At 37.1% G+C, this 23,988-nt stretch overlaps 3 protein-coding genes across 7 annotated transcripts; 2 read left to right on the forward strand and 1 right to left on the reverse strand.

Moving 5' to 3' along the window:
- Nucleotides 1–2,860: 2,860 nt before the first annotated feature.
- On the forward strand, nucleotides 2,861–9,192 carry LOC103705532 (ATP binding microtubule motor family protein). 2 transcript variants are annotated; one of them, XM_089927934.1, is made up of 17 exons: nucleotides 2,861–3,190; nucleotides 3,632–3,803; nucleotides 3,914–4,114; nucleotides 4,215–4,404; nucleotides 4,511–4,716; nucleotides 4,859–5,106; nucleotides 5,212–5,310; nucleotides 5,385–5,427; nucleotides 5,995–6,045; nucleotides 6,155–6,205; nucleotides 6,302–6,398; nucleotides 6,502–6,787; nucleotides 6,878–6,925; nucleotides 8,335–8,356; nucleotides 8,441–8,509; nucleotides 8,618–8,656; nucleotides 8,863–9,192. In XM_089927934.1, the coding sequence occupies exons 1-17, from the start codon at nucleotides 2,964–2,966 to the stop codon at nucleotides 8,899–8,901; spliced, it is 2,088 nt and encodes a 695-aa protein (XP_089784060.1). In that variant the 5' UTR covers nucleotides 2,861–2,963; the 3' UTR covers nucleotides 8,902–9,192. The 2 variants fall into 2 exon arrangements, with proteins under 2 accessions (XP_089784060.1, XP_089784061.1); XM_089927935.1 differs by having other exon boundaries at nucleotides 3,638–3,803.
- A 3,163-nt stretch (nucleotides 9,193–12,355) lies between these two features.
- Nucleotides 12,356–15,438, forward strand: LOC103705530 (uncharacterized). 3 transcript variants are annotated; one of them, XR_015973990.2, is made up of 5 exons: nucleotides 12,356–12,478; nucleotides 12,565–12,670; nucleotides 14,047–14,126; nucleotides 14,218–14,593; nucleotides 15,086–15,438. XR_015973990.2 is itself a non-coding variant. In XM_088712455.2 (5 exons), the coding sequence occupies exons 2-4, from the start codon at nucleotides 12,617–12,619 to the stop codon at nucleotides 14,471–14,473; spliced, it is 390 nt and encodes a 129-aa protein (XP_088568581.2). In that variant the 5' UTR covers nucleotides 12,356–12,478; nucleotides 12,565–12,616; the 3' UTR covers nucleotides 14,474–14,505; nucleotides 15,086–15,438. The 3 variants fall into 3 exon arrangements, 2 of the variants coding, with proteins under 2 accessions (XP_088568581.2, XP_008787492.3); XM_088712455.2 differs by having other exon boundaries at nucleotides 14,218–14,505; XM_008789270.5 differs by having other exon boundaries at nucleotides 14,218–15,438.
- An 870-nt stretch (nucleotides 15,439–16,308) lies between these two features.
- On the reverse strand, nucleotides 16,309–23,067 carry LOC103705528 (uncharacterized). 2 transcript variants are annotated; one of them, XM_008789268.6, is made up of 7 exons: nucleotides 22,030–23,067; nucleotides 21,238–21,464; nucleotides 20,853–20,920; nucleotides 17,953–19,645; nucleotides 17,724–17,869; nucleotides 17,392–17,581; nucleotides 16,309–17,310 (listed from the first exon to the last, which is right to left on the reverse strand). In XM_008789268.6, exons 2-7 carry the CDS (start codon nucleotides 21,386–21,388, stop codon nucleotides 16,742–16,744), a joined length of 2,817 nt encoding a protein of 938 aa, XP_008787490.6. In that variant the 5' UTR covers nucleotides 21,389–21,464; nucleotides 22,030–23,067; the 3' UTR covers nucleotides 16,309–16,741. The 2 variants fall into 2 exon arrangements, with proteins under 2 accessions (XP_008787490.6, XP_088568579.2); XM_088712453.2 differs by having other exon boundaries at nucleotides 17,953–19,658; nucleotides 22,030–22,890.
- Between the last annotated feature and the right edge of the window lie 921 nt (nucleotides 23,068–23,988).

Raw genomic sequence — 23,988 nt, forward strand, 5'->3', positions numbered from 1 at the left:
AAACCTGAAACGCACATGAAGCTTAACTCATGAGGAGGCCTGAGAAGATGGAGGTTTCTTGAGTGAGCAGGATGACTTGAAAGCTTCAATCTGAGATTGGCATTTCAAGTAGTCCCCTTTGTTTTCCTCCAAGCATTTCTTCAAGGCTTCCACATCACAAGGAGACAGCTTCTTGATAACATTTTCCACCTTCTCATCCATACCGTATAACCAAAACTAACACCCAAATAATTCTTACTTCCAAATGTTACCTACAACAAAAAGTCACACAAGCTTCAGATTAGAAAATTTCCTTCTTTTATGTCTACAACATGAAAATTGTCATACTTATGGTGCCTATGAACATTTATAGAACAATTTAGATCCTTTGTATTCAAAAGCTTGATTCTATAGGCACCAGCAGCTTATCGGTACCAATCAAGGGTTCCATAGTGTTTTCTATTCCCCTCTTCTTTTTTGAGAAGATTTTTTTGCATAAGATCTCTATGGTGTCAGATTCAAGAAATGATCAGATTACATCAACTCTAACGTCCATTGAGAAGGATTTGGCGGCAAGGCTATAGATAGATTCATAGAAATATGCACAAAGCTATATGAATAACTTCAACTAACTTCGATATCTAAAATAAGAAAATTTCAATTTTTTTTTTTTCAATATGGGAAGCATCAAGAATAGATTTTTCCCCAAATCAAGCCTCATGATTGACAAATTCATAGGATGTTTTGGGCCTTCCATTGCACAGAGACTTCCATTTTTACCAAATTAAGAACACGTTCATTATCTGAATATAGTGAAGGAAAAAACCCTAACGATGAAAATTTTGGAACTAACCTAATAGTCTGCAATTTTTCCTCGCAAAACCCCTAATTTGGCCTTTACAGAAAGAATTCTACGGCGGTGCATCACGAAAAAAAAAATGATAAAAATGATAGAATCGAAGTGCCGAATACTTAGTATATGCAGTAATGAAGTCGCCGATGCCTGCCGAGAGCCCTTCCTCTTCCCCTCGCGAATCCCTGCCAGTGCCGTGAGAAGTAGCTGCGTATTTTACGCAGAACCCCCTGATCTTCTGACAAAACACTCACAGGTTCTTGTATGTGCGGTCCTTTTTGTTAAGGACGACTTATTTGAAGGAGAGGTGCGCAGCGAAAAGGGTTTGCAAATTCAAAATTTAGACTTTGAAGGACATTTTTTTTGAAAAAAGAAGAGGCTATAGTTTATTGCAAAGTGGGGGCATTTTTTGAACTTACTGATATATAAACTTCTTTGCTGATAACAATGCATAAACTCTTTGCTAACCAACATTTAGCTTAGTTGATTGGCATATTCAAAGAGGTTAAATTTTGATAATAGCATCTTTATCTATTTTTTAAAATAAAAATATTTTATTTTGAATAGAGTTAGTAGGTTTTTTTAATACAACAAAGGAGGCAAGCCTGATAAGACCTGATATTGGAGAGTGAAAAGATGGTGATTTTTATATTATTAGATTTTTTCAAATAATGGTTAGTCTTTTAGGTGTAGTTTTGTTGATATTTGTATTATATAGAAATACAATAAATTTTCTCAGTCATACAAAAATGAGGTTAGATCAAAAAAGTGCTTGGTTCTTTCTTTTTTTTTTTTTTCTTTTTTTACTTCTTTTAAGCAAAAGAAATTGGTGGAGAGTGAATTGCAATAGGTAACTGGTGGGAGATTATCAATTTGGATTTTTTGGATGCCAGCCAAGAAAAATTGATCAACATATTTTTAAAGCACAACATAAATATTGAATTTTTCTCTGGGTGTGATAAACATGCTACTTTATAAAAAAACATTATAATTGCATGCCATGGCTTAAACCTAATTAATTACATATAGAATTTATAAAATTAAGGAATCAATATGTAAAAAGGTATTGCCACTGATTATCTAACAATACACTGTTCAGTACATCCATCTAAAGAACTATTTAAGAATTAGTACTTGGGTCGCATGTTGTTAATCCAGTCTCGACCATTGCTCAATCGATCATGGGCTTCAATGTAAGGTCAGTGTATATGGTGGGTGCTGGGTTGAACCATTGCTCAATCAATCATCGATTTTCATATAGAATAGCTTGTAGTCTTTTTCTATATAAAATATCAAATTTCCTGTAGTGATACTAGTATCAAATTTGAAGGCCAATGGGGATGGAAGAAATTACATCCTATCCTATCAACCAAACCAATCATCTTTGTATAAAAAGCCTCTTCGGATAATCAAGGTCGGCTCAACTTTTAGGCGACTGAGGTAGTCGCCTAAGGCCCTAGCCCCAAATGCATTTATTATAGTTATAAATACAATGTATCTTTATAGCTATAAACTCCAAATGCATTTATGTTGGAACGTATTTATTACCTATAAAAAATATTAGATTTTTTTATTTATGCATCGAGGCCCCAAATGCATTTATATTGAGGCCTTTGAGTTCGCATTAGGCCTCCAAATATATTGAACCGCTTTGGTCTAGATTTTTTTTTGGTGCTCACACTGGTCTCGCGGGCACAACTCGAATTTCAAAAGATGGCTAACTTCACTCCCTTTTTTGCTAACAAAGCGCGTCGCCTTTAATCCATTTCTTAATCACAATTGCCATCCAAGGCGCGGACTGGAGCGGAGAGTCGGCAAAATTCAAAAGCTGAAGATCTCGTGCACCTACGGAACCACTTAACATATCCCAATCACCAATTATACGCCACGACGACGGTACCTTCCACATATCAAATAGAATCCGGCACTCCGTTATTCCTCATCTTAATCAGTTCCGCGGATCACTAGAAACCACTTGTTTCAAAAGCCCAGCCCCACGGCCCAACGGCTTCATTCCTCTCCTCTGAAGCCAAGAACCCTAGAAAAGCTCTCAACTCTTTGAACAATACCCATCGTCTTGTTTTCCTTCTGTTTTTTCTCTTCGATTTCTCCGATTCGGAGTTCGTAAAGCATGGATTCTTCTTCGGCTGAGAGCAGTGCGGAGTTCTCCGGTTCTCAATCTTGGTTGCAGTCGCGAAGGGGAGTCCGGGTGGTGGGAAGGATCAGATCTTTTCGGAGTTCGGAGATTGTCGGAGCCTCCGATGGGGAGTCTTCTTGTTCGTCCAGTCGCGCTCAGATTTCTCTCACGAGATGCGATGGAGACTACGCCTCAATCTCTTTTGGAGATCAATCTACTGGGTTCGGCTATCTTCCAGTTCATCATGATAGCTTTCTTCTCCTTTTTCTTGATTTTTTTGGAATTATTTTGAAGTAAACTGTTTTGATTTGATATTGTAGGCTTTATGCTCTCGGGGCTTTGAAAAGAGAAATCTTTCCTTCTCTAACTATATCGGTGAATCTGACCGATCAAATTAGACAGAAATTTATACCTACTAACACATTTTCTTCTTTAAATCTGTTTTCTTTATTGGTTCTTATTAATTGGATTTTCAAGATATGAGCGCAATTTTTTCAAATATGTTTTCTTGATTGTTTTTATTGTCACAGCAATTAAGAATTTGAGTATTTGGATTTGCTAATCTTGGACATAGATGGCATTTAAGTTCATTGAGCTGATAGGGCTTTTTTGGATTAGGGGTTTTTGTGATTTGATGGAGTTTATTTATTTATGTTCTTTAGGAGCAGTCGCAAAGACTCTTACAAGTTAGATTGGTGCTATAAGCAAGATGAGGGCATCAGTGAGATTTTCTCTAGAGAGGTCAAGCCTCTTCTCCAAGGAATATTTCATGGACGTAATGCCTGCGTTATTGCTTACGGTGCTCGGGGAAGTGGAAAGACTCAGATGATTCAGGTGGGTCTCAGTTCTTTATCTCTCTCTAAAGCTTGATGTCTTACAAGTAGGGTTTTTGCTTTCTCTCTTTCTTTGTTTCTTGTAATTCAACTAAGTGCACTGACACGTAGGGCTCTGAAGAGGACCCTGGCTTGGCACCAATGGCAATTTCCGAGATTCTCATGTCAGCCACAGAAGTAGGGGGATCAGTGGCTATATCATGCTATGAAGTGTATCAAGATCACATCTATGATCTCTTGGATCCTAAAGAACAAGAGGTACTTGTTCTTGAAGATGCTGGACGGAAAATTCAGCTCAAGGGCCTTTCTCAGGTATAACAGTGGACTTCATGGAACTTTATATTTCTGGCAACTCCTTAGTTGATCTATGAAATGTCTATGATCATGCTGTGTATCCATAAATTTACTTCAGGTCCCTGTGAATTCAATTGTTGATTTCAAGAAATTATTCACTAATGCATGCAACCAACGGAGGCCTCAAAAGAAATCTGCCAATGACACATCGATTAGGAGCCATAGAGGCATGATTATATATGTTTCTGTTGTTGATAAGAAAACCAACCATTCCCTTATTGGAAAGATGAATTTTGTTGACTTGGCAGGTAGCAAACTGTCTTAATAACTTCAGTTTTATTCTTTCATGATGGATAATAGGCTTTGCTACTCTAGTAGCTTCCTTCATTTCCATGCCGATTTTTTGTTTTTCAGGTTATGAGGACACTAAACAGAAGAGTAATGCTTACTCTTATCCTGCTGAGAGTGCTAAAGTCAACAAGTCACTCTATACCTTGCTCAATGTTATTTACGCATTGAATGCCAATGGGACCTACATTCCCTACAGAGAAAGCAAATTGACCCGTTTGTTGCAAGATTTCATATGCAGAGCAAGTGGGGCGGTACTCATTACTTGTGTGGTGAGGTTCATAATTATAACCTTGTGTTCTTTCTTTACATAAATTTTTTTGTTGGATTAAGCTGCTCCAAATAATTTGGACACATATATGTGGTCCTCTAAGATGTTTTCATCTCATGAGATTACTTGCTTGTTTAATGTAGAACCCAACTCTATGTCAAGATACTATTAATGCAGTCAGCTTGGCTTCTCGGTCATGCCAGATGGTCAACCATCACCGACATGACACAACCAAGAGCAGTAGTAAGAGTGTCTCAAAATTTATCCCGACGTTTTCCCCTTCTAATGGAGGAAGTCGAGCACAAGATACCTTAGTAAAAAAGCATCAACTTTCTCAGTTTGCCTCTACTGAAAGAAAACGAAATGGAACCCCATTTTTGACTAAGAGAAGGTGAGGCTTTCAATTATTTCATATTTTTTTAAAAAAATGGAAAACTAGCATTATAGTAAGGCTGTCCAAAATTTGTATCTTACTGTGCTACCCTTCTACACACAGGCCCCAACCGTTGAGCAAATCTATGAAGAAACCTGGACCCTCCCAATTTAGCTCAGTTGAGAAGAAAACAAACAATAGCACATCTCTAACAAAAGGAAGGTATGCATTTAGAGTTATTTAATTTGTCCTTTCACATGATCCAGAAGTAACTTTTGGTTTTGCTATGTTCTCAGGAAGTTGTTCAATGCTACAAGTCCTAGCCCCAAATCTATCAAGGTAATAGACCCACTCAATTCTCAAATTAATTCTTTCATGCCATACGGAAAAATAGGTGTGCCTTTTTTTTTCTGAAAATCTGCAGATATTTAGACATGGTAATTCTGCACATTAAATGAATTACCTTACCGCAATAAAATTGAATTTGCAGTAGTATTTATATGCTTATTTTTAATTTGATTTAAACAAATTTTGTGCAACAAATTGCTTTGATTTATATTATTGAGAAAAATAAACTATATAGAGGTATAACTTTACTGAGTTGGAATTCATCACTTATAACAACCTTGATGCTGCATGGAGAATGTTTTTCAAAAATAATTTTTTGGAGAGTATGTGTTCTCTTATATTTTAGGATCCATATTTTAATTGAATAATTTATAAAACTGTAATGAAGGATGATATCTTATCAAATGCTTCTATGAATGTGGATACATCAAATGAGGTCAAGTCATATCTTTTTCTTTTTGTGAAACCAGCTTTTTAAGTGCAGCATGGATAAAACCGGCTTGTTAGAGAGAAGATTTTGTTTAACATTGCATGCCCATTGATTTTTCTTTTCCCCAGAAGAATGCTTTAAGTGATTCTACATGTGGAGACACTTCTACACAAAGTGAGGTATATATTATACTATTTTGTTATTTCAAGTTTCCAAATATGCACTGAGCATTGCACTTTTCTACATGCGTCTTCAACTGCTGGAAATTTCTGAAAGAATTTTATGCAGGAAACTTGCGTGTCACCCATTGCTCCTGATGTACAATCTAAGATTCCAGAGGTTGGTTCTTTTCTCAGTCAGAAGCTTTATATGATTATGATATATTATTATGTCATAAGGGATGCTGTTTAAATTTATGTTAAACTTTTTATCCAGTCTCCCAAGGATGTTTCTTTTCCGAATGAGCACAATGATATTCGAGAAAGTGAGACTGGACTTGATATTAGTGCAAAATTATCTGCAGATTCAGAAGGTATGTATCAAATGGCTGCAAAGTTTCTAAGTATATTTACAGAGGTAGAGGACAGTTTCTTACAAGAGATTTTTTTTTGTTTCTGTTTTTTTTATTTTTGTAGAAAGCACTACGAAGGAGAACCATGAATCTCTTGTCAATATGGCTAAATCCTCTCCACCATTAAGCGAAAGATTGAGAGAGATATCGAACTCATTGAAACTCTTAAGTACTCGACAGATATGCATTGGAACACCAAAAGTGGATGTATCATATTATAAGCAAGGTGGTGTCGATCATATCGAACCCAAAACTCCTGGAGTCCCGTTCAATTTAAGACTAGATGGCAACTCAAACTTTGAAACTGGTACTCCACAAGACATCTTCAGAACTCGCAGTACAGGACTCAAGGTTTTGTATTTTTCATTTTTTTATGGCAAGTTGTTAATGAGTATTGTCATTTTGATTATGCATAACTTTTTTCCTTATTCATGGTTACGGAAATCGCTGGTCCAGGAGTGTCTATCTTTCCTTAACAGTGCTAATAAGTAAGCAATGATTGCTTTCTTCCTCTCAAAGAGAAATAACAAATAATGATCAATAGAAATCAAGCTAACCGTTACAGGTTAATTGTTTTTGTTGTAACAAAAAATAGTCCAATTATTTATATTTGACAAAACATTAACATTGACTGATGAGTCATTCAGTCTTTATTATAGAGTCTAAACTAATCAAATTAAATTATATAATGTGGTAGTCAAGGCAAATAAATTAATGATTAATGCCATAATATTTATCATACTGTGTCTAATTTTTTATAATATCTTTTTTCGCATTATACATAAAATTTTCATGTGGTATAATGTTTCATGGCTAAAACTATGAAGAGTGATAGGTGATAATAATGGCATATTTTTTGTAATAAGAGACTATGAGAACTGAAAGATGCTACAAAAATTATTGCATTGCTAAGCAAGAAACAGAGTGATAAATCCTTATAAAAATTAGGTTAAATTATGATGCATTTGTTCCCAGATTTGTTATGACTATTGTTGTTGTCTCTGCACAATGAAATTTTATGATGCTATGATTAACACCCTCTATTATTGACGACATCAAAACCTTATCCTTTTTTTGCATTGTGGAGTCCAAAAGGCATGGGGTATACTTAGTGGGGAAGTACAAGTTTGGTTGTTGCAAGTAGTTGCATGGAGCATCTTCTTAGATACAGTAAAAAATCATCCTCTCCAGGAGATGCAACAAAAAAATTGGTTTAGTTATATTAACACTTGTAAGTTGGGGTTTAGCATTCGTTTTGCATGACATGATGCTAGATCAGACGGAACATTTGGCAGCATGTTAGGAATGCCTTCTTTTGCATGAAATGGTGGATTGTTTCGGTATTTCTTGCCATGTAAAACAATAAGTTGTTGCTAACAATTTGGTCTGGGTCACGTATATGTTTGACTAGTTAACTATTTTCACAACTTATCACTTCAAGAAAACATTGCCGAAGGTTTTATTGATTTCAATTCTTGCATGGAAGTTAAGAACTGATTAACCTTGACCATTTTGGAAAATTAATTTATCCTTGTTTACTTGAGATAATTATTTCAACAAGAAATGGATAACATCAATGTAACTACAGTTAGAGAGTGTCATCTTGTTCATTCTTTTACATTTCAAGACCTAATATTTGCAAACCTAGAAAGCTACATTAAAAAAATTCACAATGCTGCATTGTCAGATACATAGTTAGGTCATCTATCAACCACCCCTTTTGCATAAGATCTGCAAGCCATCAGATGAACACAAATTATGATGAAATGGTTACAATCTGCAATTCCCTTAATCGCTTTTATTTAGCATTAGATGATTTTTTTATAGGAAACATGGTCTCTCTAATCTATTCTTTTTCTCTCTAATCTATTCTTTTTCTTTTTCCTTTTTCTTACAGAGAGGAACTTAAAAAATTGAAGGTCAGTTTCAAGATCTTAGATTGTACTTCTGTCTGTTGCTCCTAATTTTGGCTTGGTATATGCTAATTCCTGTTCTTTGTTCAGGGAATTGGAGAGAAGAGAGCTACCTACATACTTCAACTTCGCGAGGAAACTCCAGAACCCTTTAAGGAAGTAAGCACAGTGAAAACCATTATCATTGAAAAGAAAACCATTTCAATTTAATTCTCTTTTTCTCTGTTATTGGAGCAATTTAATAAGATGGATTGTTTTGATGGGCAGATAGAAGATCTTAAGGAACTAGGACTATCTTCAAAGCAGGTATTTATTCCATTTTAGATAAATTCACACCTTGTGGAATTTGTCAAGATAAATCATCTCATATTCTCTTAGAAGATTCTTATCACCCTCTATTCTTAAAGTTTATGTGATATTAATCGTTAAACAGTGACGACAATATGACTCCAGCTATTTATGGTTCTATGACGACAATATGACTCCAGCTATTTATGGTTCTACTTTTACAGATAGGTGGAATGATGTCAGGAATACTCGAGGATTTTTAGAATGATGTTGAAATGTGTGTCGATCATTTTGACTAAGGACATGCGAGTCATGTCCCTCTTCATCTTGCAAAATTATGGGTTGCAATGATGGATTTATACTTGTATATGGGAAGCTATTCTTCTTGATAGATTAAAAAACTTCAAAGGGAAGGAGTGATGTGTGTCTGTATCTTTGTTCATTGTAATCGATCTTTATTTGGTGTTATTTTCTTCATACATTGATGACAACTCTTGTTATAGAATGTAAATGATCAATACAGGGTATAAACACCAGATTCTATGTTTGACAAATGGGTACAAATTTAAAATTGTGATGCTTCGTACACTTACAAATTCAGTACTTAGTTAAATTTTTGCGGCTTTGGTATCAAAATTTTTCTTGATCAGAAAATGAGAACCATGGATCTTGGACAGAAGCATTTTCAATTATTTGGATAGAACATGAGGACCGTAAGTACTTGGTAGTAGTCTGAAAATAAAGGAAAGATCTCTTGCGTGCACACAATAGTGGTTATTGTCTTAGATCCTTAGTTTCTTCACTTCTTGTGCATGTACCTCCTTGCATCTGAGCCTTCAATATGGCCTTTATTTTTGTCTCCTATTCAACTATGCATTAAGTGTACGTGTTGCTCCTCTTTTTCTCTCTTGGGATGGAATGGTAAGAAGAATAAGTCTATGGTTGGGTTGGATCGATGTGCAGGCATGCCACTGGTATCTAAATCAAAAAGGATAGATGGTAGTGGGTTCTACTGTCTTTATCTTCAAAGCTTTCGCTACTGAGATGCCATCTTCTCAAGAAAGGGAGAAGTAACTACATCAGAGTTATGCTAAGAACTACAAACTACAAACTAAAAGATAAAAACAAAAAAGATTACGAGAAGGTAAAAAGAAATAATCATTTGATTGGTGAAAAGAGAGCCCTCTCATAATTACAACATAGTATTTATATATCACTTTATTATCCATTTGACAATTATCCATCTCCTATATTGACACATGTCATTTTTTTATTATTATTACAGTTGCGGCAAGCAATATTAATTCTTTCTCTAGTTTTCATGTCTTAGCTTTTCAACAACCATCTTCACATGTCCTGCTCTCGAATTTTCTTTAAATCAGGCCGATGAGATCTCAGCACAAAACTTGATAGGATTGTTAAATCAATATCCAGCCTTTCCAGTATACTCGCACTTTCTTTGGAATTTGGCTGGTGTTTCAAGTAGTTACTTGGCTTGGTTTGATCAACTCTTCTTAGATGCCACTTGGCCTTCTTATGTGGAGCCATATGTTGACTTGATGGGACTATATTTATTTTTTTAATTACCTTTTAGCTTTATTAAATCCGACTAAATGACATCATCTTAGCTGATCTTTATCCTTGCTAGGAACATGATGTAAGTAGTCCTATCTAATACTTTATTCCATTTAGTGGCCTCCATCCCGTTAAGTTAGACCTGAATGGTTGACCATTTCATTACCAAGGTTAGAGCGTCTCTTTGTTACTTTGTTCTTGGAACCGTCACGTGGTTGTTATCTAAACAGCCTTTAGACTTCAATATAGTAGTATGCATGTATGTGCATTTGTGTATGTTGTGTGTCATGTATGTTCCTGTTGGTGTTGAAATTTGGCCCGAGGGTGACCACGCTAGAGGAAGCCAAGAAGACGTTGACCGGGATGGAGAAAGAGGGCCACCTCCTGCTCTCCAAGGTACCTGCACAAAGTTTTAGCCGGAGATTTCGGCGAAGGCCCCCTAATGGCTAAGTTAGAGTTGATCCAACCTTTGTTGGAAAAAAATTTTTGGAGTGTTTTTGATATGGCTTATTTATAGTCCTCACAAGAGTGTCCAGATGGCTAAGGTATAGTCCATCCTCATCATGAGAGAAGATGGTCTTGGCCAGGTGGCGTGTGGCGAAGGCCAGAGCTTGCTTGAGGCACACGGTTTGGGCAATCCTTTTGCATGGCGTGGTGTTGGCTGGTGTGGCAGGGTATGGCTCTTGGCAGGTGTGGCAGGGTATGGCCCTTGGCAGCAAGGCATGGCCCTTGGTTGGCATGTCATGGTGTGCCTAGCAAGCAATGGTTTGTGGAAAGCGGCTGGTTAGGCTGGAATGTTCGGTCACATGTGCGGGCGTGGGCGCGCGCGCGGGTGTGGCTGCGGACGAGGTCGGCTCGGCCTTCGGCGGGGGCTGAGGTCGGCCTGGCTTCTGGTCGAGATCGGCTCGGCCTTTGGCGAGGTTCGAGGTCGGCCTGGCTCTCAGCAAGATTGAGGCCCGGCCTGCTCGGCTCTGAGATTTGCTTGGCAGGAATTGGGTGGTTCCACGCTAGAGCAGGACGATCCATTTTGCCTCCCATCAGTTCCTATCATTCAGCTTGATAAGGAGCCTACAAGTGAATTCATGGTGAGCCAGCGATGGAGTTTTTCCTACTATTGCTGGTCTCCTACCTTAGGATTGTTGAATCTATTGATATCTTTGATATGCCATATTTTCTGTTGTGCCTCCAAGATTTTGAATAAGATGGATTGGTGCTTTTGTTTTCACCTTGCATTTATTTCATTAGTATGCTCACGCACCCCCAAAAACAAAACTGAAGAGCGACTATAACTAAAAAAATCAACATTAGAGATGGCAATGAAAAGAAACATTCTCTAAGCCATACTAGTTATATACCTCAGGGGAGAGTACTATGAGGAGAAAGGACAAGCAATTGACAGGTTAAAGCTTCAGAAAGGAAAATTATCAGGTGCAACTCATATAAAAATAAGGATAAAAAATGTCCCTCAACCTCCATTCTTGATGCTATCTTAGAGATTTCAAGAACAGCGTGCCTGCATTAGATGTTGGTGGATCACTGTTTGAGTTACATAAAATAACAGTACATGGATGTCACACTTCTCAATTGGAACCAAACGAGTGCAACTATGGACTGAAAGTACTGAACCATTAGAGCCAAGGCTTTACAAGAAATCAAGATAATATTGACAACTCTTACTAAACATAGAAATAGCAATTCCACAGTAGAATTTTACATAGATTGATAAGTGACTGGGATTAAACTTTTAATTTTTTCAATAAATCCCTATATTTTCCAGCAACTCTATTTAGATTGGAATTAGCAGCAATTTTCACATCTTCCATTCTATGAGCCCCTATTAAACAGCCACCCAATCAACCCCCCTTCATTTGGTGGAAACAGTGAGATTGGGTTGACCAACTACAGATTCCATTCAATCTGATCGAGTTGGCTTGGATTGAACTTGAGATCCAACTTCAGTTTTTGCCGACTTTATTAAAATTTTCTGGCTACTCTAAAAGAGGCAAACTTTGTCGTATTTTTTTTAATTTTAAATCATTAGATTTTTTAATTAAAAACATCTCCTCGTGGATAAAACTTCTATGGAGGGTTTATTGATATCATAAGGTTTATTAGTTTAGGCTGGTGCTTCTTCCAAAAACTATAGTTTTTAGTGTTTAGGCTGTAATCATATTCGGAGCCCTCGAAAATGCTTTAAGATTCCAAAACCGACAGACGGGGCACGTCTTAGAGGACTCGCCCAAATTGCACCTCGCAAACCGAGAGGTTAGGGTTTCTCTCTACAAATTGTTTTCTAATGTTTTAGGCGTTTTGACGTAAATTTCGTTGAAATCCTCTCTTGGATACTCTAGGGTTTTGCTTGTAGTTCTGTTACTTCCGTGATCTGATTCAAGTTCTGGGCCGATGTCTACGGAAGCGAAGACGAAAGTGGTGAAGCTAAACAAGGCGTTGAAATTAGTAAGAACCCTAAGCTTAAATTTAATCGAATCTTTCTTCTTGCTCGGTTTGATAGCCAAAGATCATATCTTTACACCGATGCTGCTTCAATTCCAGGGACTGGTGCTGCAATAAGATATCTGGCATTGAATTTTTTCCCCTCCTTTTGATTTGATACTGATTCATGGTCTATATTTGTCTACTATGACTTCTTTGTTGTTCATGATGAATGGTTTTCTCACCCTTTAAGCCTCTACACCACTTCCCAATTTATAGTTGCGAAGTTGTTTCGCAATTGGTTGAGGGGTGAAACACTAATCTTGGATGTAGGTGGATGACCACTCGAGGGTATTGCAATCTCTTTATTGAGAACCGATGCGAATTGTTACGGCTCAAAGACTTACCTGTTACACATTTAGCGATGCTGAAGAACCTAAAAAAATTATATGGCATTGGTGTGGGTCTCAAAGGGGGAAAAGATGGACTAAGATTCTAAGTGAAGCTGGGATGTTAAGTATTATGTATTTCCTGTCAAGGACCTCTGGTAGGAGAAAACTAATTAGCAGAAGGAGGTTCCTGGGATCATTTGCAACCACATTATCAAATTCATATTTGTAGGAGGAAAGTTGAAGGGGCTGATTTGTTTGATTAAGAGGGTTTTAATTTTCTTTGTTGACATGTGGTGCATTTTTTCACTTTTAAAAGTGTTGCAAATAACGGGAAAGCATCATGCACACTCTTTGATTGTTTGCAGAAACTAGAAACTCAGTCACCTTAAAAAGATGCAACATGACAGTTCTTTAGGAGGTTCTTAAATTTTGTAAGGATTTTCTTTGAAATCCGATTCTTGTGGATAATCAGTTTGCCTATCTTAACAAATAACTATATTGGTAGTAAATGTGCTAAAAAGTAATTTTATCTAGCCAATTAATGTATTGGTGTATCTGTTGAATGAGAACCCTTAAATTAGCGAGAAAAGCAGATATACGAAAGAGAGAAATTTTTGTGAGATGTTACTTTGCCAAGAAGGGCCATACTCATGCTATTATTATGCTGGCACAAGCCCTTATTCTAGGAACATCAATTGTTGTGTGCAATTACAGGTAAAGAAATTTCATTTTAGCAAGCTTGGTATGTTTTCAGTTCCATGGGAGGTTCATAAGCTGTAGAATTATGCTAGAAGCTTTCCTTGGTCCCAAGGGAACAAGAATGATGTTTGATGTCAACAAAATGAGAAAAATGTTGCTTATAAGTTATAATAGCGCAAGCAAACTTCACACATGCATATATCAAGGAAAAATAGAGTAGTAATAATTTTTAGTTTGTAATTATGTGCCGCTTGAGTAAGAAATTTCTAAGTGATGTATTCTGCACATGTTGGAACATGGTTTTTGCAGGCTGAAGCTTGGGTAAATAATATGAGTGCATCGGCAACAGGTGAACCTAATGGACGGGAATTTGAAGGTCGACCTTCAAGGTTCTCTCTTACTATTCTTGCATTTAAGCATATGAATTTTTTGGGAATGTTTTCTTGTGGAATTGATGTTGTTTCATGGATCCTTCTGAAGGCTGGGTCTGGGAGCCAGGGTCACACCACATGCAACAGTAGTGGCTTCAACTGATCCTGTAGAAAGAAAATTGCTTGGAAAGTTAAATGCTAAAAAGAGACAAGCTTCCAAAAATCTAGAAAAGACAAACCCTGTTGAGGAAAGTGGACCTAGTGAAGAGGACACTGATGAGCCTGAAAGCAGAACAAATGCTTTTGCCAAGAAGAGGGCAATGCCTCCAACCTTGTCTTTACAGTCAACAAAGAAGAGTAAATGAAATGTTGATTTGTTCAGGTCTAGATATTTGAGGTGCGTCTAAACTGTATATTATCACTAGATGTTAAATCATATAAGGCTATCTTTTGGAAGCTGGTTCCTATTACTCTCTGCTGATGAGGTGAGTTCTACCTTCTAGCATGACATCGTTTATCATTTATGAACCTCGAGTTATACTCGACTGTCCATACTGCCGTTGATAACTTGCTATATTGAATTCTTTGATCCGAGATGTTCTGTAGCTGCTTAGATGAACTTTATCTGCATATATGGAGTGTCATTTACTAAAGACATTACTATATTCAAGCTTGCAAAAAACTCTGGTTGTACCACTGTGGAACAGTTAATAGCTGGGTTACAATTTTCATGTTTGATGGTTTGGCTGAAGCGCCCTAGCTTGTTGACTGCACTGTTGATATGCATAAGATATCTTTTATGTTTTAATCTCTACAATCTTATTGTAAGCTCATTTGGGAAATGCCTTTGTCAACTGTTGTCAATACTTTTCCATTTTACTCAATCATAAAATTTTGTAATTTATTATAAATTCGTACTTCATCTCCTTAATTTGTGATCTCATTTGTTTCTGATGTCCAATGTTTTCAATGGACAGATTTCATTCGTTTCATCTGAGGTCAACGGCATTCTAGAGGCATATATCTTCAACAGCAGCAATTTTCATAGAAATATTATTGAAAAACATCAACATGACTGAAGAAGAGGCCACCAAGATTCTGATGTGCAGAAGAATCTTTAAGTGTTTTCAATGATGCCAAAATCGGCGTGCAGAATGAGGGCTGCAAGCTTTTAAGACTGAGGATCATGTACATACTATTTTATTTGTAGTGTGTATTGCAAAGGTGTAGGACTTTGGCTGATTGGTCAAAGTAGATCCAGCCTGTAAATTTAAAAAAAGTGTCAGGAAGGAATGCTGTGTTCTTAATTTTAAATCTTTGATTCCATGAAGCATCCTTCCTAATATAAGTCAGCAGTTGTACACACGCAAACACACACACACACACACACACACACACACACTGATCAGGGTACAGGGTAAATGCATAAGCTGAAGTACAGGGCCCTTGAGTTGCTTGGTCCTTGATTTATAAAGAGGCAAGTTAAAATCCTATCCTGATATGCAATTGCACCCTAACATTCCATTTTGACCTGCATCTTTTCATTGAAGCTACTATTTAACTAGAGGGGGTTGGCTTAGTCTTTGGTTTATTAATTTGGTAAAATGATTCTTGCATTATTTCCAATGCATATAATTTTATCCATGGTCCGTGAAGAATGCAATCCTTAGTTCTATGACTGGCCATTTGAGGTCGGTGTGGTTTGACAGGGCTGCCCAAATTTGATTTGGTTGTAAAGATCTATCGTTTGCAGGACAGACAAATAAGACTAAATGACTTTTGCAGCATTTTATAAGCATGGACATGAATATAATTTGACAGGAGTTGCATTGAAGATTCCATGCCTAATCTGCTCTCTGGAGATTTTCAAAAATAGAAAAAAAGACATTTCCACTCCAGATTGTGAATTACATAGGCAGATGCAGCTGACAGTAGGATTTCACGTTGCTGCAGTCCATGCTAATGCCATTTTGTTAATAGTATGTGCAGCGTTGCATGGAATCAATTTGATAGTTATCAACCAATGCATCAGAACTCGCATGGTGCGTGCAAATTTTCCATGGATGATCCTTTCCTGTTCTGAAAAGCCATTTGACAGAAATTGAGCAGCGGCAGAAAGAAAACATTAGCAGATCACAGTTATTTAGGATGGTTGCTAACTCAGTTCTCAATCTTTAGGAGAACAAACTTTACACTAGTATGCAAGAAAAAACAGATGAACATTAGCATTCTTCATTGGAAGATTCTCAGCACATGACTAACACCTTTTCCAAGTTTCAGGAAGCTCTGAACAACATCTATAAAATGAAATCCCTTTCTTTTTGCTATTCTGCAACATAGGTGATGGCAAAAACAATATAAGCAACTCGAAGGATCGGACAAATAAAGACCAACTAATACATACTCAGCCAGCTGAATCCTAAGCTCGTAAAATCTGTAGAATGGTGAGAAACACCCCCAAACCGTGAAGGAACTGGCGTCCTTACGTCAGGGATCAGAAACCAGTACAGCCACCTAAGAACTTAGACTACAATGGAGTCATTTCCATAGGAGTTTACATTTGGAAAGCCTTGCCAGTATTTTAGCTCTGACTGCACTTGTTCATTGTCCTTCAAACATAATGAAACGAATCCCTAGTAGACCAAAGAGACTACAACAATTTCTTCCATCAAATCTTCTAGGATGGCATTTCCTATTTCAATGGCAATGCTTTCAATTTCAAGCCGGAGGTTCATCCAAGCTCCAGCATTCATATATTTTTCAACTATCTGCTCTAATGTGCATGGAATCTGCAATTGGAGATGCCGATCAATGCCTTTGTACACTTCTTGGATGAATTTTCCTCCTACTGGGAATGGCCGGACACATGGTTTGATGAAAGACATCCAAGGGCTGCCACTAAAAATTCTCTCATGGATCTCCACAAGAACTTCACTGATACAATCAAAAATAAGCTTGGGATTATCTGGCATTAGACTATGTATCACCTCCACTTCATCAAACAAGGATGGATCAAGCAGTTGTTCTGATGAAAACCACCACTCTAGAAATTGGTCACAGCTTAACCCTGAGGCTTCCAACACAGTTCTTACATATTTGAAATTAGCTATCTTTTCATCCTCAAAGGTTCTTAAGTTGACTGCTGAAACTGACGAGGTTACAACCACTGCGTGATTGATTTGGGGCCGTAGAGGAAGCTCATCTGCATAAGTTCCATGTATTAGTATGGCAATTGTTTAAATAAAAGATAAAGGAAAACAAATTAAATATTATTGCTTCACACTTGGTTCAGTTGTTGCACTCTGAGTGCTAATTATAGCATCTGAAAAGAAGGGTTCAAGAACAGATGCTGGACTTGGGTGCTCTGGATTTTCTATGATGCATTGAGGTAATTCTAGTTCATGTATGGGTAAGGAGCCTGGTGAGACTGAAACAGATAGGTTCACCGGTTGTCGCATCTCTTCATGTGGCTCCTGGAAAAACAGAAATTAGAGCATGTAAACTTATACTTGAGCAAACAAGAAAATTAATGTTAAAAACAAAAAGAAAAGAAAGAAAAAGAATAACAGGATCAACATCCACAAATTTATGTAACTTTTATAATTAACCACTTACCAATCCTGGCTGCATATAAGATATTTCTTTGTTGCAACCTTCACTCATTACACTGAACTTAGTGTCATCAGATTCCGAGGAGACATCCAAATGCCTGCTTTCTTCCATGCATATGCTATCTGTTATTTCCACATTCTCCATAGTACCTAGATAAGGCTTCAACAGCTCATAAATCATGACCTATGAAAAATGATATTGGATGAAACTTTATATAATATGAAAAACATACCCTCTGGATTCAATTCTTCTCCAGCCTGCCATTCAGCATCAATTAGTGGTGTAGATGGTGGAGTTTCTAAATTCTGGCTTGATGGGCTCGACAGGTTGGTATCATGTTCTTGTATTAGTTGCTGCATAGAAGACAATCCCATCTGCTGAGATAACAAGTCAGGCTCCTTGTCTCTTCCAGGGGCCAATCTAGGAGATAACAAGTTATCTCCTGGCAGTGAAAGTATTCTTCCCAAGGTTTTCGAGACCTCTCGGGTTGTCCAAACTTGATCTTTTTCCACACTATATATCATCTCTGAAAGGCGTTTCTTGGTCTCCTCTTTAAGGACCGATTCCCTATTTGGCGATTGAGCAACAGCTGCTGAGTTCAGTCTTCTGTGATGAGTGGTCCTTGTTGAAATGAACTCATCCTTGATGTTAGGTTGGCTTGCTCTTGGCTTGGCTCTATCATGTCTTCTGATTGCAAAAACTGTGGGTTGAGTATGTTCTGTTCTTGGAGAAGTTTTACTTGGCAAATTGATGCCTGCACTCTCCCTAGCAATCCGTTTATCTCCTGAGTCATGAAATCCATATGGAATTTTATGAAGAACACCATCGGTAGTGATTGGATGTTGCTCCTTTCTTCCCTCACCTATAGCATGTCTCAACCTCCTCCTGATTTCTTTTAGAGAAAAATGGGATGAAACTCTTCCAGTGTCTTTCTGATGTTGTAAGCTTTGATGTGATGGAGGTGAAGAGTTGGAACTACTCATATCTAAGAAGTTCTGAATTCTTGCTGGACTGGGTTTTAAAACTACTATTTTATCTAACACCTTGGAATTACCACCACCCTCCTTTGACAGATTTGTGCTGTTTGACTCTTCCATTTTTCTAATAACAGGATAATGTCTGATTTGGTTATTCAAGTGCTTATGACTGGTGGATTGATCACATTGGCCTGAGCTTTTAACCTCTTCTCCTATCAATTTGCCTCCTTCAAAATTCTTTGATGATTCCAGTGTTGCCAGTTTACCAGCCTGAGAGTTTTGGAAGTCTTGGATGTGCTTCAACAGAATTGAATCTGGATCTTGAAGAAGCTTTAAAAGAAGCTCTTTATTTGAATTTAATGTTTCCAATGCATCAATGAACTCTTTAGATTCACGGACTACTCCATTACCATTTAGCTGTTTTATGTCAGCTAACTTCTGACTTTTCAAAGTCTCAGCTTCATTGTGCAGTGTCCTTTGAAGAATAGAGTGCTTTTGAGCAAGCTCTGGATGCTCATAATTATAAAGATGGCTATAGTTGCTATGACTTATATGTTTCAGGGCAGTACTTGAATTTGTCCTAGTCTTACAATCCACTTGCTTTTCTTGGCATCGACAGTTGCCTACATGGTACTCTGGCATCAGTGCAGGCAGTTTGAGATCGATAGAAGACTTCCCCATCAGATTTGGATAATTAGACCAACAAGGGTCCAAGCTTGTGAAAGTTCTTAAATCATTGGCATGAAGATCACATGTTGTCTTAGAGTTCTTACTTATTTGCTTGTGATTATCCTTGAGATGAAACTGGGATTTCAAATCACATCTTGCATGTTCAACTTCAGCATATATCTTATTTGATGAATTTTCTCTTGATATCTCTTCTTCCATGAGTGTTTTGACACTTACCATATCCAAACTAAACCTTCCTGCTACCTCTTCATTGATATCCTGAAAAAAGATACTGGATTTAAACCATCAATCATCTCGCAATGAAATGCACAAGATATCACTGCTTCAAACTTGTGATTAATCATGGCTAAAGTTTTGATAGGTATAGCAACGTGTGAAGCATTATTTTGTAAATGGGGTCAAGGTTGGCCAGTGAGACGATGGGGGATAAGCTTCATCGTCGAGAGGGAAACGGCCCGGATCACCAGCTAAGGCCCCCATATGACCGCTCAGTGATAAAGGAGTACTTGGATAGTATGTTCCACAGTGTTGGAATTGTTCAAGCTTCGACAGGGTCAGAAAGGAAAGAAGAAAACTGATGAAAATCAAGATGCAACTTGTAGGAAAAGGAATTGTAAAATGTTTGCAGACTTTGGAAGTTTCAAAATTCTCTCTTTTGGTCACAACTTGCAAGCCTGCCTTATAATTTTTGCCTTTTTCTCATGAGCAATTGCTACCAGACTAACTTCAAAATACTTGTTTAGAGACTTCTCTAGATGCATGATGGAGTAATCTCAGACTTTTAGGAATAGGACAGAAGCTTCGCAAATGCTAATCTATTGAAATTATTTTCCAAGAGACAGTGGAAACAATTGAACATTGGTAGCAGAGGTGATAATCCATACTCTTCCATTTCATCCTCTTGCTTTCTGTTTAGTACAGAACTAGTATGATCCACTCACTGAATTTGATCAACAAAATGCCTTTCAACAACAGCCAGATGAAAGAAATTTGAAATGTCCAAGAATTTCTCTTTTGAGTTCAACTGGAGGAATTCATGCTTAGACCAACTGCCTAAAGAATTCTAATTTAACTATATGATAAAATCATGGCAAAGCAGTATTGATTGGCTTTTACAGCATAACAATTGAACGGAGGTAAATGCTTAAAGTAACACCAGATACAGCTATATGGAAAAAAAATGGCAAGATATTGTATCTTTTTATTTGTTATTTCTTTTTTTCTGGGATATCCGTTGTAGTTCGGACATCCCAACCTGAAACATACTACCAAGTCACACAAAACAAAATATAATATTTTGTGGGCTTTGAATGAGAATATATATATATGTCCATATTTATCACATCACCATTAAGGACCACAAAAATGATATATTAAACTTTGATATTACAAACATGTGCAACAAAAAAAAAAAACATTTCATATGCATTTATTTCTATTTCAGAAAGAAAATAGCTAGACTTACATCAACATCTTTATGCTTTTCCTCATAATTGCCCAATAAATTAAGTGTACTCCTTGAATATCCAGTGCCTGCATAGATAATATAGCACAAAATTATAAAAGAGCAGACATTTTTGAGCTTGTATTGTGACTTGCTCAGTCATAGTTACAAATAAGGGCATTAAGCATTGGTACTTAGGTATAGCAGCATATTGATCAAGTAGCAGAAGTCTCTGAATTAGATGCATTGCCAAATGAAGGGCATTTTTAGCACAATCTTCATTTATTAATCACTTATGGTGGTGCAAATAAATAAATAGCCGACAGAGACAAATCAAACAATTCAATAAGAAGATTAACAAAACAGCCAGTATCAGTAGATTGACACAATATCAGGAAAGTCTTACCTGCATGTCTACCAGTCCCATGCTTCCTATCTCGAAGTAATTTTCGAGTTAAATGCCCATGGCGGAAATCAAGCATCCTAATCAAACCCCATATGCAGCCAGCATGATCCTTCTTGGCCCGTGCAGGTCGTCTGCGAGATCTCTTTGCCATACTAGATGAGTGTCCCCTGCTCTACCTAAATGAAATTAACTTGAAAATTGGAGGTGAACCAACATGTATCCGAAACCTGGACAAGGCACATGATGAGTAAACCAAACCATCAGGTCCTGACATGAGAAGTAAATAGCAAAAGGAAAGAGAGCAGTTATGCATGCATCTGTACAATAGCTGGTAGCTTGAATGCTCATTTTGATAGAACCACACAAATATATATATATAGAAAAAAAACAACTAACTTTCATAGGATGTGAAAGGCAAGCATGCCACTCACAGTGAACAAGAAAACGCAGGTGAAGATTTCAGCTAGCAAAAGAAAAAGATTTCACAGATTAAAAAAAAAAATATTAAGCTGTAAGCACATGTAGCTTTTTCATATTTCTACAGTGCATTGATTTGGACCCCATGCCATCTGTGGCCTGATTGAAAATTTTCTGAGGTCAGGTCTCATTGACACCATAGCTTAAGCTACATTATGACAAGCTGTAGACCATCCCATTTTACTCATCAAACTACAAGAACCAGCTCCAATTCACCTACTTGTGTTGTTTAATTTAGGGTAGCTTGACCAAGTTATTCTGAAATAAAAACATGATGGAAGAGAAAAGCATGGAAGGAAATATAGGAAGGTCGACCTGAAATTAAGAACCAACTGAATCCAAGTTGATGCTGATATCCTTTAACTTTACCATCTTCAGATCAGATTTAAACATCATCATAAATGACCAAGCCAGTCAAATTCATGATCGTCGGAGATAAATTCTGTATAAAGTACTGCTTTCTTTCTTCTCCACCAATCCTTTCCAATATTTGCATGGCATCAAGAGCCATTAAATCTCAAAATTCTTGACCTTTTCCTACCATCCTTGTTTTTTTTTTCCACCAATTACAGACACTTAATGACTAAGCTCACTCCATCACCACTAATTATTTCTTAAACAACAACTCCCAAAGCTCTCCCACGTTTTTCCATCAAGACTCCACCTTTAAAGGTGATGTTACCCTTCGTCTCCACAAATTCCAACACCCCAGCAGATCCTTTAGTTGATAGAAAAACCCCAGAAAACACCAAGAGACCGTATCAAAATCCCAACTTCCCACCAAAATCCAATAAAAAAAAAATCAAGAAAAACGAACCCCCATCTCCGCCAACGGCCTCAAGAACCAAAGAAAGGCTTCGACGCACAAGATGAGGCCTGTGTCGGCTTCAAGAGGCTGCCATTAGTGGAGCTTGGGAGGAGGGGCAGCTGGAAAGGCGAAAGCTGGCGCGAAAGGGGAGGCGAGGAGAGATCGATGGGAGGATTCCTCTACTGAGGGAAGAGGCTTTTTGTTGTCCCTTTTGTTCACAGCTGGGAATTGGAATTGCCTTCCGGTTTCGGAATCTTTTTGGGTTTCTCTTCTCTCCTGTGCTGTTCTTTCTCTCTTTCTTGACGTATAGATAAAACCAGAACACGGATCGGGGAGATGGAGAGGAATAAAATCCTCCCGGTGCATGCACTATAGAAAATCTAACGATGCAGCCTTTTTATTTTGCCATATTTCCTCGAAGGATTCCTCTTACTAACAGAATCCGTCAACTTGGTGACTTAAAAAAAAAAATCACGTACGTAAAGAAAGATCTCGTGTCCTCGTCGGACTTTTTTCTCGTCCCCAATTGTTTTTTCTCCTTCTACAAATCTTATTTTCCAAGAAGACATCCAAAATATGGTATCCACCGAACCAAATAATATACACCTTATAAAATAGTTATCTAGCATTCTAATATATACTTTCATATCAACTGATATAAGTTTTCAGAATATCATATTTATTAGTGCACACTATATGAATGGATAATAGACACCTAGCAAAATAGTCATTCAGTATTCCAATACACATTTTTAGATAAATTGATATATAGTTTCTAGAATATAGTATTAGCCAATACACACTACAGGCCAAGTAATATACATTTAGCAAAATAGTCATTCAGTATCCCAATATATACCTCTAGATAAATCGATACATAATTTTTAGAATATGGTATCTATCAATACACAATACATGGCTAGGTGATATACACTCATTGGCTTTTAGATACATATTATAAGTTTCTTTGATACATACTCAGCGATGACTTCTAGATCAATTAATACACAGTTTTCAGAACATAGTGTTTGCTAAGATATAGTACATGGCTAGGTGACATACATTTAACAAATTAGTTATCCAATGTTCCAATACACGCCTCCAATTAAAGTGATACATGATTTTTAAAATATGGTGTTCATCAGTACATACTACATGGCCAAGTGATATACACCTAGCAAAATAGTCATCTAGTATCCTAACACACACCATTAGATAAATCGATGCATAGTTTTTAGACTATAGCGTTCACCAATATAAATTATATGGCTAAGTAATACACACTGATCGATTTGCTGATATATGTTATAGGTTTCTTTGATCTTGAAAAAGAGGGAGGAATTTGGAGTCAGAGAAATAGAGTTAGAAGGAGAAAAAAGGTTTTACAAATGAGAGAGATAGCTTGATGAGAAAGAGGATGGATATAAAGAGGCTTAGCAAGGAAGAAGAGAAGATATAGACGGACG

This window comes from Phoenix dactylifera, chromosome 16 (assembly GCF_051530095.1).
Source record: "Phoenix dactylifera cultivar Ajwa chromosome 16, Ajwa_hap1_PhDact_Kaust_v1.1, whole genome shotgun sequence".
NCBI classification, from domain to species: Eukaryota; Viridiplantae; Streptophyta; class Magnoliopsida; order Arecales; family Arecaceae; genus Phoenix; species Phoenix dactylifera.

Excerpts from the sequence above, each read along its gene's own strand:
- LOC103705532 (XM_089927934.1), top strand. The coding sequence starts at position 2,964 with ATGGATTCTTCTTCGGCTGAGAGCAGTGCGGAGTTCTCCGGTTCTCAA. Across the intron at positions 6,046-6,154 it reads ACACTTCTACACAAAGTGAG|GAAACTTGCGTGTCACCCAT; the intron begins GTATATATTATA and ends AATTTTATGCAG. Across the intron at positions 6,926-8,334 it reads TTCCTTAACAGTGCTAATAA|AGAGGAACTTAAAAAATTGA; the intron begins GTAAGCAATGAT and ends TTTTTCTTACAG.
- LOC103705530 (XM_008789270.5), top strand. The coding sequence starts at position 12,617 with ATGTCTACGGAAGCGAAGACGAAAGTGGTGAAGCTAAACAAGGCGTTG. Across the intron at positions 12,671-14,046 it reads TAAACAAGGCGTTGAAATTA|GCTGAAGCTTGGGTAAATAA; the intron begins GTAAGAACCCTA and ends TGGTTTTTGCAG. Across the intron at positions 14,127-14,217 it reads TTTGAAGGTCGACCTTCAAG|GCTGGGTCTGGGAGCCAGGG; the intron begins GTTCTCTCTTAC and ends ATCCTTCTGAAG.
- LOC103705528 (XM_008789268.6), bottom strand. The coding sequence starts at position 21,388 with ATGGCAAAGAGATCTCGCAGACGACCTGCACGGGCCAAGAAGGATCAT. Across the intron at positions 20,921-21,237 it reads TGGGACTGGTAGACATGCAG|GCACTGGATATTCAAGGAGT; the intron begins GTAAGACTTTCC and ends TTATCTATGCAG. Across the intron at positions 17,870-17,952 it reads AGAAGAATTGAATCCAGAGG|GTACTATGGAGAATGTGGAA; the intron begins GTATGTTTTTCA and ends AGCCTTATCTAG.